This window comes from Pholcus phalangioides, unplaced genomic scaffold, assembly GCF_987345545.1.
Source record: "Pholcus phalangioides strain wild (caught in Gottingen) unplaced genomic scaffold, Ppha-v1.0 ptg000039l_1, whole genome shotgun sequence".
Lineage (NCBI taxonomy): Eukaryota > Metazoa > Arthropoda > Arachnida > Araneae > Pholcidae > Pholcus > Pholcus phalangioides.
Window position 1 is genome coordinate 5,310,679 of NW_028301625.1, and position 18,161 is coordinate 5,328,839.

Sequence of the window (18,161 nt, forward strand, 5' to 3'; positions counted from 1 at the left end):
TTACTTTAACGGCAGTCTGTGTGTAAAAAATACAAACAAATAAAAATAAACAATATAGTTTATTAATTATATATTATTTGCGATAGAAATGGCACATATCACTTCCACACATTTACGAAACGTGAGTTTAAAAAAAAAAATTTCTCTTCCCCTCTTTGCATACTCCAAAATTTGCTACCCCCTCAAAGCCCCCCGCCCCTGTAAATACACTACTTGATCATGTTATGACAGTCTCAGGAGTGCATGGACCCCACACCTTAGAGCAGGGCCCCTGGGCTGGGATCTTTTGCGGGCCCCCTGGTCACACTTTTCACGGACCCTTCTATAGTTAATTTATAGCGTGAAAAGGCCAAAAAATGATTAGAATTGTCCCGTGCCCTGTCAGCCTTGTGGGGGCCATGCAGAAGTGATATCAGTTGAAATCGGTGTCACTTTGACTTTGACTTGTTTTACGTCCTTTTGTACCAACCTAGGGTTTTAAGACGGGTAGAAAAAAGAAATATACAAGGTTAATGTGTTAGTTTGTTAGAGTTTTTTAGGATTCGGTGTCACTTTTGCACTAGCGAAAACTGTCACGGGAAAGAATTTTGCATTGTTCTGACAAGATTAATTACAATTTTTAAGTCGGGGATATGTTAATGTGCAATAATTTATTTTCATCTTTTGTGGTACTCGGCATGGTAAAATCGAAAAAGTACCACGAGCTGTGCGGCAAAAAAAAAAAAAATCGTTCTTTCTATCGATATACATCGCTCGTCTAATTAAAAAGCTTGAAGAGATTGTTGTGGGCGAATAGGTCCTTGTGTTAGCCGAAAGCGGGAAAACGTCGAAAAGAGCACGCTGTCCGTCGGCCACATAGTCATTGCATAAGTTGTGCTTGTGATTTCCGTGGCGCCCGCTCGGTATATTTTCACATAACATGGCAGATTCTAGTTTGGATGAGTTTTTTGCCAAGAAAGATAAGAATAAGAAAAATAAGCAAAAGTCAAAATTTACTACCACGGATACTATAGCTAAAAAATTAGAAGAAGGCGGCAAAAAAGAATATGTTAAAAAGGAATCCAGAGAGAAAATATCCATATCCTCTTCTAATTCACCAAGTACACCAACAACGAATGAACAGGTACTTTAATATTTCGTTTTAAAAGTTTCGATGCAATTATTATCAATTGACACCGATTTTCAAGCCTTGGACCATGTGACCTTTATGATAAACATACATATGGCTTTTCATTGTATTTGACACAGATTTTCACCTCTTTCATCATCAACTCTCAACATCTTAAAAAAACAAATGAATTTTTTATAAAATGACTACCCCTACCCATAAATCCCTGGTAATGTTTTGAGGCCCTTAAAATAGCATTTTCTTCAGAAAAAATGATTTACTACTCCAACCATGTCCAACAATAGTGTGTAGAGCATTAACTGTCAATGGAACTGTCTAGATAAACCAGGAGTAGCCAACAATTTGGCCATATGGGGGTTTTATGCAGCCCTTGACTAGGTAAAAATGTGTGTTGGATTGCATCTTTTTTCTATGTTCTATCAGCAGACTTCTTGATTATAGTGACAAAGATTATTTACAGTGGAATATGTCGATAACGGTAACACTTGGAACAGAAAATTTTGCTAACTGAGTCGTCTTTTCTATTAAAGCAGGGGTAGTGAAATGAAACTTGTTGATGTAATTATAAAAGTGTGTTAACTGGAAGCATGGGCGGAGATATGGGGGTGCCCCCCCCCCCCACCATCTCTGCCTATGAATGGAAGTATCTGTTATGGGAGGTTCTGCTGCAGGGTTTAAGCTACAATCGTATTTTTCTCAAAATTCAAAAGAAAATCTTAGAAGGCAAAAGAAGTAGTAGCCACTTTTGTTAAAATGCTTACAGGAGGTATGAAACGAGAAGATATCCAACAATAAATCATTAGCACTATAGCATTTTGCTAAAGCTTTTCCCCTTATTTTTGCTTTTTTGCTAATGCTAAAGGAACTTTTTATCTAGCTTAAACCCGGTTCTGCTGTACTATGTTCTCACCAAACTACCTTTACAAACACGCATATCTTTCTTAAAATTTGTTAGAGGCATTGTTTTTTCTATTTTTTCTCCATTCTTGTTAGGCAAGTTGCCTGTTGTATTTGTTGCTGAATGCATATTTGGTTTTCTGCTTGCTGTAACAATACTTTTTTCAAAGTGGATATCAACTTGCAATGGGTCCCCTTGAAATTTCAAGGTAGTCCCACACACCCGAACACTATTATTTGTGCCAAAAACAGAAAAGCATTCATCTCCAAATTTTGACATGGCATTCTACATTGAAGTAGACAGTCAATTCAAACTGAAATACTGATGTTTGGGTTATCAGTATTTCAGTAAGAATGTAACTTGCGAAGTAGGAATACGTGTATTGTAAACCTGGTTACAGCCTTACTTTAGAAAGTTTGCCAAGTTTGGTTTTTCAATTAGTATGGGTGAAGTAAATCACAAATGTCATTTCTACTTGTCAAATTTATGTCACTCACATAGTTACATTAAACTCGCATAGTAACGCAACAAGGTGATTATTTCAAAGACGTTGTTATGCATAAGCATGCAGTATGAAATTAAAGCATTTTTGAAGCAAATGATGAATACAATATGCTTTTAGTTCATACATATTCGAAGGTCTGTCCAGCCAAAATTTGGGTTTGTTTTCCAGACCTTTCACAAAGAAAATGCAAACTTAAATTTGGAATTTCATTTCTTTTGTGATAAATTAACTCAATTATTTAATTTTCACGAAATAACTTATTTTTCACAAAATTAATTACCCTTTTTACAAAAATAACAAATTTTCACAGAGAGAGGGTCCTACAGAAAAGTCTGGACAGGCCCCTGCTATTATTTTCAAAGAGCAATGATGTCAGAAACCTTCATTTAACTCATAAATATCATTTTCTGTGTAATTTTAAATATGTCAATAACACCATGTTATATCTAATGAAATTAAATATGAGATTTATGAGAACACACATTGTATAGGCCTATATATTAGATGTCTATTATTAATTCTATATTTCTTTTCCATTTGTTTCAGAAGGTGGAACTGTTGATGAAACTGAATGTAAAGATATTATAGATATTGCAAATATTCTGATGGCTCATCTATTTAAAATTATGTGAACATAGTTTGAGACATTATTATGAAAGACAAAAAAGAAAAAGTATGTATTATGTGTGATGTAATGTCCAAAGGATGAATTTTTGTGTTACAAGTGAGTCTCTTCATGTAACTAAGTTGCATTCTGAAAAATGAAACAAAGAGAAACATGGACGCAAAACATTACTTTCCTGAGATGATTCTCACTTTCTACCATAGTAAGTGTTAAAGTTGACATTGCCATGAGCAAAATTTGTCTCGTTGTGAGTAACAGTATTACAGTACTGCAACGGCAAAATCTTTTAACAGAATATAGAAAACGGAGTCAGCTAAGCTACGCAGAATCAAGTAGCTCTGTAGCATCTTACAAGCTATTTGATGACAATCTGTGTGTATCTTGTCAAACAAGTGTGTATGATCAAACATTTTGTGTAAGCTCTGATTAAATAAGAAAAACAATTTTTGATCTTCCAAAAGCAAGGATATTAAAGCAAGATTAACTTTCTTGAATGAAGATCAAGATGCCTTGGCTCGCAATATGAAATATCATAGAAATTGTCTTCGCCAAGAAACGATGTTATTGATGGGATAATACTTAACCTACAACTGGATTTACCAGTTCAAAAGGACATACCTGTTTGTGATTTTAATTTTTAAACATCATAAAGCATGGGCGATACGAGGGACGTGGGGAACATTGCCCCTCAGCATCAAAGGTGGAGTCGGCTTATCCGACTGTATATATGTATATATGTATAGACGTCATCGTGTTCCCCCCCCCCCTAGAATTCCAAGTCTATCTCCGCCTATGTCGTGAAGCAAATCTTATCACAGTGTGACAGTTACATGCATCCTCACGTAAATATGAACGTTATACAAGAAATGTATAAATCACTTCTACTAGATTAAGGGCATCCTTTGATCACGAAACCAATTTTAAGTCACACATTAAGGAAATTATGCTGAAAAGTATTCCCTCCTTGAAATTTGTGGAAACGTAGGCCCAAACCTGCAGAAGTTTGCTCTTCGGCTACGGAGTAACAAATTTTGCAGGAATATTAATCTTAAGAGGATGCAGCGAGGGAAATGTGACATGACAACAGCTGAAGGAATTCAACATGAAATAATCCAAGTAAAAGAATGAAATTTTTATAAGTCATTTTGTGCTTTTACAGTTCTCTTGAAACTTCCTTTATCTAGAAGTGATTTATACTTTCTTTTGTATGATTCTCATATTCATGTGAGGATGCACACTACTGTCACATGGTGTTAAGATTCTGTTTATGATGTTTGCAAATTCCAAGTCACATGGCCTTTTGAACTGTAACTTCCCATTTTGGGTCAAGTGTCACCCTATGAAAGGCATCAAGATTTCTTGTTTCTTCACAAAGGCAATTTCTATGATTTTTTTTAACATCTTGTTCTTTATTCAGGAAAGCCAATCTTGCTTCAACATCCTTGCTTTTGGAATGACTTAATGTCCAAAAATTTCTTCCTATTTCATCAGAGCTTACACAAAATATCAACAACTATTTGACAAAATACACACAGATTTTGTCTTCAAATATATATTTTTTTGATCCTGTAAGATACAATAGATCTACTTGATTCTGCTTGGCTTAGCCGGCCCTTTTTTCTATATTCCATTGATGATGACGTCGCAGTACTGTGATAATGTTATTCATCATGAGATAAATTTTGCTTATGATAATGTGAACTGTAGCACTTGATCCTCTCAAACACATTCATGTATGTCAAAAGTGTTCTATTTTTCAGTTTTAGGCCGGGATTACACTATAAAAGTTTTGCAAAACCTGTTTGATAAAACCTGAAAAGGCAACCAATATGCTTATTGGTCACATCCGAGCAAATGCAACCGATAAGATTATTAGTTGAATTTTTCAGGTTTTATGGAAGAACTTTCATAGTCAAATACCGGCCTAAAAGACTTGATTACATAAATCGACTCACTTTTTTAATGTACAACAATTCGTCCTTTGGGCACTACATCTTATGTAATACACCTCAAAGCAGAATGTTTAGCACTATTCTGCGACGAGCCTTCAGCTGACTGGAAATGTTCTGCGGTAAAAATCCCCATATATGTAATAGTGCTTTTTTGAACTTTTTCTTAGAATTCTTCCAAAGTGTTTTGCAGTAGCGCTAATTGTTCTGTGACGTGCGTCGCAGATTTTGGCACATTCTGCTTTGGGGTTAATACATTTTCATTTTTGTCTCTTTCATAATGTCAACTATGTTCACACAATTGTAAATAGATGAGCTACTACAGCATTTGTGATATCCATAACACCTTCAGATTCAGTTCCATCTTCTAAAATAAATGGCAAAGAAATATAGAATTGATTGAGATGGACATGTATATACAATGTTCATAAATCTCATAATATTTCATTTCATTATAGATATGTAACATGGCATTATTGACATATAGTTGAACATTGATTTAATGAATCTGAAGAACTGGCAGTTTTATTAAATCGATAAAATTGTTAAATTTGGGTCAGATTGATCAAGAGCATAAATATGTTTGATAAAAATTTTATTCCTTCAACACTTTTATCAAATTCTGTCGAAATTTTTATTTTTTTTGGCTGATCAAAAAACTTTTGCATTGTTCACGATTGGCTAACAGAAATTTCACTTCTGGATTTTTGCACATCGTGGGAGATGCATGGAAAAAGGGGGGGCAATGCCCTCCCCTCTAGAGTCAAAGGCTGATCTGATTAACCCAGTGTATATGCACATATATGAAGTGACATCATCATGCCCCACACTTAGTCTATCTCCACCTATGTTGGACATTCATCAAATGAAAGATTCCAATATCAAGAGGCTGAATGGACACTCACGCGATTTGGCGAATTCGATCTTTTATTTATTCGCCAAATGGAATATTTTGTCACAGTTTGACAATAAGGCAATCAGCAGTGCTAACCCTGGCAAAATTGCTTTACTGCTCATTTCACTGAATTCTTTCCAAAATTATCTTTTCAATTATTTTCATTAGTTTCTTTTTATTTATTGACTTGCTTCATTTAGTCATTTAAAATAAAAAGTTTTGCATTTGCTTATGAGATTACTTTCATTAAGAATATTTTTCTTGGATCCATTTCAGTTGAATTATATACGTCAACTTTTATTGGGTTGATTGAAAGTCAATTCGAGACACATAATTTCAATTACCCTTTCAATCCTTCAAACTTTTTTTAAGGTAAACCTAGAGGATTGTTCTCCAGATCATCTTTATAATCGATAGGTTGAAAATTATCAGTGCCGTTGGAGCTGTGGGTGCTCAAGCACCCACGGTAATTTGTGGCATGGATCTGAGCACCCCCAGAACTGATTCAGAAATTAAAATGTCTGATATAAAACTAAAGACGAGCACCCAGTTTCGAAACATTTCCGACGCCCCTGAAAATGACTGTTGCAACTATAAGTGCACTTACAGTTTACTTGACCAAACCTCTTTACATTTAGACATCCATATATTGCAAATCTCTGGGTCTTTAGGAAAAGTATGATAAATGAATTTAATCCAAAGTTTCCTTGTCTTCTGAGAATTGTTCTTACATGTTCCAATCTCACGCGATCTCGTATTTGTTTATCACTGATTTACACAAGAATCACAAAAAAAATTATAAAAATGCCACCCGTGCATACCAGTGACACTAGAACAACACCATGAACAAGAAATCACTCGCTTAAAACAGTAAAAAAATGAACAACTAAAATTTAAAATCGTCCTCTTCAATACAGTACATTTTGCAAGCCGATGTCATTTATGAGAAAAAAGTGGGAAGGCTGTGAGACGTCACACACAGCACTTTCGTGACCACTGAGCCAGTGTGGCAAGCACAATATCAGAGAAGAAAGTTGATGAAATATCAGTTCTTACCATATAGCTCTGGCAGCGACACCCAACATAAAGGTTGGCAAAGCACCTAGGAGCTGCAATGCACACTTTGACACTGTTTTACAGAATTGGTGACGAACCCCCCACCACCATCGCCACATTGGTGGTCAACTGAAGTGGCTTTTTTTGTGATTCCCAACTTTGAGGTGTGAATGTGAGCCAATCTCCCGGTTTTTAAAAAGTCTTGCCACAGAGCAACAATACAATTATTCAATTATTACATTTCACTCATTGTTAGAAAAATTGATGCTAGATGTCAGCATTATACGTATCAAGCATTGCACAGAAACAAACTTCATGTTAGGTTCACAACAGTGCATGTGTGGTTTAGTAGTAGTAGTATTTGTGTACACCAATTGGCCAGTGAGAGCTTCCTACGAACTCAAAATATGGCCTTATTGCCTCTTTGATTCAAAAAACACATTTCTACTTTCTTTTTTTCCCTTTGTCTCTAAGGAAGAGCTAAACCTCGTAGAAGCAGGGCCAGATTAACCATTCAGCAAAATATGCACGTGCTTAGGGCATCAGGAGAAATGGGGCACCACAAAAAGTAATCAAATTATACTTTTTAAATTAATGTACAATTTTTTTTTTCTCACAGTATCGACCATTGGGTAGAAAATCCTCAAAGATCATATTGTAAATGAAAGCATCTTGAAATTTCTCTTTGATGCAAGATGAGATGCACATATATCTTATTTCTACAGCAACAATATTGAAATCTCAAATCTGGGGAAACTAATAATATTGCAAATTAGAGGTCACACACACATTAATGAGTTTTTGGAAAGAGATGTCACAAAATTTCCATATAGTAAGACCAGAGCTTTCTTAACAGTATCATAAGCTCCAAAGGCTTTCGCAAGTAGGGGCCCTGTACCCTTCACAGGATGATGAAGAAATTAAATATTTTTGTTCAAAGAATTAAAATATCGAAAGAAAATGCTTTTATATGTTACCAAAAATCAATATCTGTTAATTTAAAATACTGCTTTTGAAAATTAAGTACTACCTCAAAATTTCTCTAGAAAGATTCCTTGTGTCCCTCGAAAGGTCTCAACCATGGCCAGTGCCGTCTTAAGGCATGGGTCCACCCGGGCACTTCAAGCGAAGAGGGGCCTCACAAAAACGAGATCTGGTTGAAATGTTCGAGAATTTGTTTGGTAGGGCCTCAGAAAAATCAATTGGTCCGGGGGCCCATGATACTCTTAAGACGGCCCTGATCATGGCCTATGTATGCTTTCGATGAGGCTTCGGGCAAAGTGATTTTTCTGTGCCCCCCCTTCCTCTAGCTAAAAATACCTAGCTTCCAATTTGCATTCTTGCTCTCGAGAACTGTAACCAGATATAATTGTTAGGGGTCCTCTCAGCACTTCCCTGAGGCATGGCCAGGTAGTCACAGGTATCGTGTAGACCAAAGTTATACAGAATAAATGCATGAACGTAAACCATGCAGATCTTTTGTGTGGGTATACTCGTATATGGATCATAAGTGGATCAACCGTGTAGTTTGACTCGGCGTAGAAGCAAAAATGCTGCCAGATCTAGATGGCAAACAAACTCAGAAAATATATCGGAAAGAAAAGATACCCGATGATGGTGGTTAACCAAAACTAAGGTACAGTACTTGTGAATAATATTTTGGCCGTGCTGAAGTTGAGCGATTCCTCCTCAAGCCGGTTTGGAAAATTATAAAAAGCAGTCAATGGGAGAAAATATCTTCAAATGTTTTTAAAAGACTAGAACAAAAGGTAAAAGAAATCTAACGTTTGTCTTTTTGGAAAATATGAATGGAAAAATTCCAAAATGTACATTTTGGCAAATTCAAAAATAGGGATAATAACCCTAATTTGCATTTCAATGGTGTTTTTGGCTTGCTCAATTTTAACAGATATGATATAAAATTTAGAATTCTTAATTAAGAAATATATTGAATCAAGCAAAATTTTAATGAAAAAGTTACAGAAATGTAACTTATTTTGAAGCCAGAATTATGTTAGTCATTGAAAAAATAAAAATAAAATTACAGTACAATAGAAAGGCTTGATGCTTCATCTCTACTAAAAGTAAAAGCAGATGTATTGCATAGCAAGATTTTGAAGGTATCATCAAAGACTGTGCAAAACTAGAAAAAGCGGAAGGAGGGGAGAGAACCTTTAAACAAATGAAATGTGTGCTTAGAAGTATTCACATCATATTCTGCCTACTTCTGAAGTATAAAATTTAGTTTAACGTTTCTTATGCTTTTATTTTTCCAAATGATAGATTCAAGAATAGACAGATGGGACATATGGCACATATGGTCACCCTGGAGAGAATTGGCAATATTGTCAATTCTTGCCAAAAAATAAGAAAGCTAAATGTGAAAAAAGCCTGAAAGTAAAAATTATTAGCCTTTTAAACGTAAAAAAAATCTCTGAATTGCAAATGCCATGAAAAGGGGGGGGCACCAAAATTAAGTGTTTAGAGCCCAGAAGCGTCTTAATCTGGCCCTGCGTAGAAGAATGTTAAAAAGGAATCCAGAGAGCAAACATTCATATCTTCTTTTAGTACTTCCAAGTACACACCAGCAGCAAATGAGCAGGTAATTTAATATTTCATTGAAAAACTAATTACTATTAAGTGACGGATTTTCAAACCTTGGTCCATGTGACCTTTATGATAAACATATACATGTAGCTTTTCATTGCATTTGACAGATTTTCAACTTTTTTTTTTCCTTTGATTTTCACAAAATTCCAAGAATATTTCAACTCTCATCTTAAAAAACACTTGAATGTCTTTTTTTCCCTTGTGTTTTTATAAAATAACTACCCCCACCCATAAATCCCTGGTAATGTTTTGAGGCCCTTAATATAGCATTTATTTCAGTGGAAAAAATGATTTACTACTCCAACCATGTCCAACAATAGTGTGTAGAGCATTAACTGTCAATGCAACTGTCTGGATACACCAGGAGTAGCCAACAATTTGGCCACGTGGGGGGGTTTTATGCAGCCCTTGACTAGGTAAAAATATGTGTTGTATTGCATCTTTTTTCAAGCTATCGGTTCTATCAGCAGACTTCTTGATTATAGTGACAAAAATTATTTACAGTGGAATATGTCGATAACGGTAACACTTAGAACAGAAAATTTTGCTAACTGAGTCGTCTTTCCTATTAAAGCAGGGGTAGTGAAATGAAACTTGTTGATGTAATTATAAAAGTGTGTTAACTGGAAGCATGGGCGGAGATATGGGGGTGCCCCCCCCCCAATCTCTGCCTATGAATGGAAGTATCTGTTATGGGAGGTTCTGCTGCAGGGTTTAAGCTAATCGTATTTTTCTCAAAATTCAAAAGAAAATCTTAGAAGGCAAAAGAAGTAGTAGCCACTTTTGTTAAAATGCTTACAGGAGGTATGAAACGAGAAGATATCCAACAATAAATCATTAGCACTATAGCATTTTGCTATAGCTTTTGGTCCTATTTTTGCTTTTTTGCTAAAGGAACTTTTTATCTAGCTTAAACCCGGTTCTGCTGTACTATGTTCTCACCAAACTACCTTTACAAACACGCATATCTTTCTTAAAATTTGTTAGAGGCATTGTTTTTTCTATTTTTTCCCCATTCTTGTTAGGCAAGTTGCCTGTTGTATTTGTTGCTGAATGCATATTTGGTTTTCTGCTTGCTGTAACAATACTTTTTCCAAAGTGGATGTCAACTCACAATGGAATCTGTCAATAACGGTAACACTTGGGACAGACAATTTTGCTCGCTCACAGATTTTTTGTTAATTGGTAGTGAAATAAAATGAAGTCTGTTGACATAATTAAAAAAGTGTGTTAACTGGAAGTATCTGTTATGGGAGGTTCTGCTGTACTATGCTCCCATCAAACTGCCTTTTTAAACACACTAATCGTTCTTAAAGTTTGTTATATGCATTGTGTTTTCTATTTTTTCTCCACCCTGTTTGACATATTTGGTCTTCTGCTTGCTGTAACAAAACTTTTTCAAAGTGGATGTCAACTCACAATGGTCCCTTAAAGCTTCAATCCACTATGCTACATGACCCCACTAATTCCAAAGGGCAGAAATGCATAGCCGGTCAATTTGTCGCTGTACAAATTCATCGCAGTGGCAATCTGCCGCGGTACAAATTTGTTGCAGTGTCAATTCGTCGCAATACGAATTTGTCGCAGTGTCAATTCGTCGTGGTACAAATTTGTCGCAGCTCCAATTCGTCGCGGTACAAATTCGTAGCTGTACAAGTTTGCGGCCGTGTCAATTCGTCGTGACGTCAATTTATACATTACAACGCAGAATGAATTCGTCGAACTGTCGATTCTTCACTGTACATGTTCCACGCGAGCTTGTATGTAGGTTTTTGTCTTACACGTGAAATAAAAACATGAATAAAAGTGTACACGCAGTTAACTGAAAAGAATTAATTTTTGTCAATGCAGAAAGGTCATCGAAATTAAAATTACAATATCAATTACATTTAAAAATTTAACTGCATATAAAAGTTTAATTATATTTGAAAATTTGGTTATAAAAATTTGAAATGTTAAATAATTGATTTTTGCTGTGATAAAATTTCAATATCATGTGAAAAAATTTTGGTTTGTATGATAATCCCCAAATTACAGTGAGCCTATCTTTAACGGTAAATTTCTATCTGCCCCATTACAGTATCTCCATAAGAACCTGCAATAAATTGAAATCTTCTACGTATCTTTAAAAAAAAAGAAAAAAATTATGGTAGTTCAAAATACCATCACGTATTATTCTATAAATCATCGGGTTTTTACTGCGATATTCACGTTATATAAGTGTTTAAATAAAATGATACTCAAAGCACTGAAAATAAAGGTTTAGATATTGTGGAGTGTTTATATGTACGATACGAATTGTTTTTAAAATTAAAATTATCCTAATAAATGTAGGCTATAATCAGATGCGGATTTATAGTTTTCCCACCTGTGGGCTATTCAAACCTTGCCTTCCTTCTTCCTTTCTAATTCATGTTCTTGATCACCAATTACTTAATTTTGGTCACGCCCTTTTACTTGAACTTGTCCCATCTTGGGATAAAGCCCACATACCCCCTCCCCACCTAGGAAATATACCTCTGAGTATAATCTTACATTGTCTGTTAATGTTAATTCACTTGTATTGTAAGAAGAAATTTTTACTAATCGTTGATTATCCTAATAAATGTAGGCTATAATCAGATGCGGATTTATAGTTTTCCCACCTGTGGGCTATTCAAACCTTGCCTTCCTTCTTCCTTTCTAATTCATGTTCTTGATCACCAATTACTTAATTTTGGTCATAATATCTGTAGATCGAGCACACCAACCTTGTACCAAAAGCTTAGACGCTAATGAAAACTATGTGAAAATATTTAAACAAGCCAGCCAAAGATATGCGACTGATTATAAACAAAAGATTAATGGTTATATTGTATCTATGCAACTGACCCATAGTCATCTTTCTTATTGGTGATTGCATTGCCTTTGTCGGTGCTCATCCTGTGGGCATTATGAAAACTTGATCGAATCGTCAGTCATAAGCACTGTACATTTCTACCCTTGATTTGCGCCCAACTCCCTTCGCTATGAGAAATATAAATCCCAACAAAAGCGGGAAGTGCGGCTTATACGGTGAAAATTAAATATTAATTAAATTGAATAATTAATTAATTAAATATTTCAGGTTCTTATGGAGATACTGTAATGGTGAATGTTGGTGACTCTCGAGCCCATGGGGCAGATAGAAATTGACCGTTAAAGATAGGCTCACTGTAATTTGGGGAATATCATACAAACCGAAATTTTTCCACATGATATTGAAATTTTATCACAGCAAAAATCAATTATTTAACATTTTGAATTTTTATAACCGAATTTTCAATTATAATTAAACTTTTATATGCAGTTAAATTTTTAAATGTAATTGATATTGTAATTTTAATTTCGAGTGTCAAGTACATGAAGTTACATACAATGGGCTAATTAAAAGTCTGATTTCATTCTTTTTACTTGAGAGGTGTTACTATAGAGTTGAAAAAAAAAAATCAAAAATCGATTGACATTTGCAGTGGTGTCAGATGCCCAGGGTACTTTATGGAATGGGTATGAGCACCCAGAGAAATGATTCAGAAATCAAAATTTCCTACTTCAAGATCAAGACAAGAACCCACAAGTTCCAAACACTTCCGGCATCCTTGGCCAGTCAAAGGTGCCGACATGAAGGAAACATTGAGGAGGGGGGGGGGGCTGAAAATCGCCATTCATTCCGTTTATAAGGGACTAAAACCCGTACTCAGGGACTCAAATCCCGACAAAAAGTGGGAAATGCGGCTTATACGGTGGAAATTAAAATTTAAAAATTTATTTGATCTCAATTTTTTTATTTGGGTCTTGTCTCTTCAACATCCCTCCTATGAGAAATGGAAATCCCAACAGAAATGCGGCTTATATGGTAAAAATTAAATTTTAAAAATTTAATGACTTCAATGAATACTTTCCTTTATTTGTTAAAAATTAAAACAGATGGGGAGGGGGAACATTTCCAATAAATGAGAAAAAAAATTAGTTCCATTTTTTATGCCTAAAGCCACTACCCTATTTATAAGATCATGACAAACATATGAATTTTAAAGCAATTCAAATTTGTCGCGAGAAAATGAGCTTGCGACGAAATGAGCCTGCGACAAATTTGTACCGCAACGAATTGACCTAGACCCGCAGAAATGTGTGTGTCACATTTGATAGTCAGGTTCATATTGTGCTGGTGACCAAGGGAGTTGCATACCTGAACACAATTATTTGTGTCGAAAACAGAAAAGCATTCATCTCCAAATTTCATATGGCATACCACATTGAAGTAGATGGTCACTTCAAACTGAACTACAGATATTTGGGTTAAAGAATATAACCTGCATAGTAGGAATACATGTCTTGCAAATCTGGTTACAGCTTTACTTCAGAAAGTGTGCCAAGTTTTGTTTTTCAATTGGTATGGATCGAGTAAATCACAAATATGTCATTTCTACTTGTCAAATTTACATGACATTTTTTCAATGTACAGGGTGCATCCAAAAGTATACAAAACTTATAGGTAGGAAATAGTAACTAGGAAATTATTTCAAAGACATTGTTATATATAAGCATGCAGTATCAAATTAAAGTATTTTTCAAGCAAATTATGAATATATATGCTTTTAGTTTATACATATTCGAAGGTCTGTACAGCCAAAATTTGGGTTTGTTTTCCAGACCTTTCACAAAAAAATGAAACCTTTATTTGGTATTTCATTTCTGTTATGATGAATTAACTCTATTATTTCACTTCTCATAAAGTAACTTATTTTTCACAAAATTAATGACCTTTTTCGCAAAAATAAATTTTCACAGAAAGAGAGCCCTTCAAAAAATCACTATCAAAGAGATGAAAAAGTTTTTACTATATAACTCTGGCAGCGATGCCCAAGACAAAGGTGTACAAATCACCTCAGAGCTGCATCGCATATTTTGAGAAACGTTGTTTTACAGTATTGGTGTAGGTCTTGGGTTCAAATCCCATTGTCACCACAGAGAGCGACACAATTATGGAATCATTACACTTCACTCATAGTTAGAAAAATTGATTGCAGGTGGTAGCACTCCACGTATCAATCATTACAGAGGAACAAACTTTACATTAGGTTCACAACACATACAGGCCCATTCCAACTTGTACCAATTCGTTAGAAGTTCTGCAGAGGAATATGGACATAGTACATGTGTGGTTTAGTGGTATTGATGTACGCCAACTGGCCACTGAAACCTTCCCATGCACACTCTAAAGCCCTGTTTACATGTGCAGTATTGCGATAGCATTGGGAGTTCTAGAACCTTTTTGAGAACTTTTTTCTTTGTAAGGAAAGAAATGGGAGAGTATTCATTGGTGAAAATTCTTGAAGCAGATTTTAATTTCTCTTCTATTTTCCATGTAAACGGCTTTAATGGCTCCTTTAATCAAAAAAGAACACATTCCTTCTCTTTTTCCATTTGTCTGTAAAGAAGAGCAGAAGGTCAAATCCAAAGAAGTCAAATCTTCCAGTTGTGGACTAGAGATAATAAATCTTTTCGGGTGACTGGAGATAAGAAAAAAAAAATTAAGGATAGTTTGATAAAAGTTATATTGTGAGTTTTTTTTCCCTGTTAAATGGAGGTTTGACCTTTTTTTTTGTCAGAAAAAATTTGTTAAATCAAAGCATTCGTTATATCGGGGTTCGATTGTATTTAAAATTACACTCAAAATCACATTTGCGAGTGAAATGAAGGTTTCTGGCACATAGGCGGGGATAGACTTGGAAGTCTGGGGGGGGCACGGTCATTGTTGCTGGGAGCATGATGATGTCAATTCATCTATAGGCCTATATATATGCATTAGATCAGTCGACTTCACCTTTCATGTGGGGGAGGGGGGCATGCCCCCCCCCCCTGTATCTCCGCCCATGTTCTGACATCATTGCTCCTTAAAAATAATATTATGAACTTGAAACATACATATTTATAAATATGTTTCAAAAAAGCTTTAACCCTCTCCGATATGCTACCCTTTAAAGTTGGAATTAAAAAAAAAAATTTAGGCAATCTACTCAGGATTAGAGGAGTATGCAGATGTAATTTTGTAAAGATTGCACTTGCCGTTTTAATTTTATAGGTGTGCCCCCATACCTTGAATTTGGGACTCTTTTAGGCAAGCTGTCAATGTAAAAAGTTAAAACTTATACAGAATAAAGAGATTAGTGCCCAGCCAACAAAATAACATAGAATTTTTTTTCCAGAAATCCTTTTTATATGAAAAAAAAAAAAAAAAACAACAGAACAAGAAATCCATTTCTTTGAAAAATACAAGTTTTTAAAAAATAAACACAGGCGAAAGTATGGATCAGCTTGTGTGGTGCTGATATCTAGTGTTGATGAAGAAGGTTCAAAGTAATCCCTAAACTAATTCATTTTAGTTTAAGGATCACTTTAAAATCCATGAATTACTTTTCTTTTTCATTTTTATTTATCATTTATTTCCAGTATTTGAAAAGGGAATTTATGTTCTCATATCTATTACCCAGAATGGGCTCACTGAGTCAGAAAAGGTTAATTTGATTTGCTACATGCCTATATAGTAATAACTTTGAACAAAATTTCCTTGTTGCATTACTATATAAGTTTTGCATACTTTTGGATGCACCCTGTACATTGAAAAAATGTCATATTTGGGATCCACTTTATCCATACCAATTGAAAAACCAAACTTGGTATATATTCTAAATTTTAATATAACTGCCCCCATATTACTATGGGTGTGTTCTGTCAACCCCATCTATAGCTAAACTCTGTTCGCTCTAACTTGGGTCCTGATGTAAACAAACCGCTGTACCAATTTTTGATATCACTCCGCATCCTTTATCTCTATTGGTTGTAATTTTACCTGCCCCTTCATTACGTGTTCCAAACACGTACAATTTTACTTCAGATGTGAAATAGGAAAATTCTTTTATTACGAATTTCAGAAAATAAAATTTTCACTGTTTTTCGAATTTCGTTGAAATAAAAACAGTTGATAACACTAATTAAAATAGGGAGAGTTTTCTCAAAATACTTTTAGCCCTGGTTTTATATATTCTGGAAGAGAAGGAAATCGGCATTCAAATATTCATACATAATTACAAAATATCCACACACACACACACAAAAGACAAAATTTAATTAAAATTAAGAAAAAATCAATGAAAGAAATTGTCTAAAATTTAATGTAAATTCAGAATCGAATTGAAAGTAAGAAAAATAATTGACAGTAATAATTTGAGCACCCCCCCCCCCCCTTCATGAAATTTCAGAATAAATTAAATAATTCTAGCATTTATGAAAATTAAGATTCCATGACGTCATTATTACTATAAGTACAGGGACGGTCCCTCAAAACATGGGGCCCGGTGCGACGGTACCTGTCATACATACCCTAATGGCGGCTCTGTTTTTATGGTAGATACTAAGAAATCCTTTACTTATTTTCTATTCATTCCCCCCCCCCCCATCAAAATTTAAAAATTATGTCTTTGAACTAATTCACACACATGATTTTCTGGTCTGAATATTCTATCAAATACATTATGAAATAAAATTACGAATAACTTACCATTTTGTTACCATTCTTCATTACTTACTTACGGGTCTATATTTGTTTTACTGCATTTCAATATTTTACTGGTTGGAGATCATTATATGGATACTGGTAGGAGTGAAATTCCTTCCATTTTGCTTTCACTGGATGTTGATGAACTCTGTGATGGATTGATGATTAGCTCTTCAACCGTCAGATCGACCTTAACATCCAGTTGCCACAGTTTCTTTTCCTCCTCGATGATATGAGAAATCGCATTTCACCAATTGTCCACTGTCACACCATCCAAAGCAGTTGCTAATAATTCACGGACTTCTGGAACTTTGAAAGTTTTGTTGTTTCGACCAACAAATCCCTTAACTTGACTCCAAATTAATTCTATCGGATTCAGCATCCAATGATATGGAGGTAACCGGAGGACTTTGTGACCTGCATGTTTTGCTACTTCATCTACGACGTACTTATCACATTCACTTTTGTATTTTTCCACAACCTGTTGAAGTTCCACTTTGATGAGGGAGTCGTCCAGTATTTCGTTTTTTTGCTTTAACCAGTTGATGATATCCTGTTTCTTCCAAGACGAATTTGGTTTTTTTTCCACGTGAACGCTGTGGTATGGAGTGTTGTCTATCACGATGACACTATCTGGATGAAGTTTGGGCAGTATGCTCTCAAACCAGGTCTTGAAAACGTCGCCATTCATATCCTCGTGATAATCTCCGGACTTTTTGGACTCGAATAACAGTAGGCCGCCTTCGACAAAACCACTATCACTTCCAATGTGGGCTATGATTAGCCTTCTACCTTTCCCAATGGGGGCTTTCAACCCTGTCGATAAACCCTCCAGGTACGCTTGTCGTTTGGTCTTTATCGTACTGTCAGACCACGCTTCACTAGTTGTGTGCCTTTCATTAATCCAAGTCTCATCTA

At 35.1% G+C, this 18,161-nt stretch overlaps 1 protein-coding gene across 2 annotated transcripts in view; it reads left to right on the plus strand.

The window, feature by feature from the left end:
- The first annotated feature begins 759 nt into the window (after positions 1-759).
- The window catches only part of LOC149065484 (protein CDV3 homolog), a 63,436-nt gene continuing 46,034 nt past the window's right edge, over positions 760-18,161 (plus strand). The window contains exons 1-2 of one of the 2 annotated variants that reach the window (XM_089253970.1): positions 788-1,123; positions 3,079-3,105. In XM_089253970.1, the coding sequence (XP_089110096.1) occupies positions 920-1,123; positions 3,079-3,105 (231 nt within the window). In that variant the 5' untranslated portion in view covers positions 788-919. Of the gene's footprint in view, positions 1,124-3,078; positions 3,106-18,161 lie in introns of both variants that reach the window. The other variant, XM_089253971.1, reaches the window with a different exon arrangement.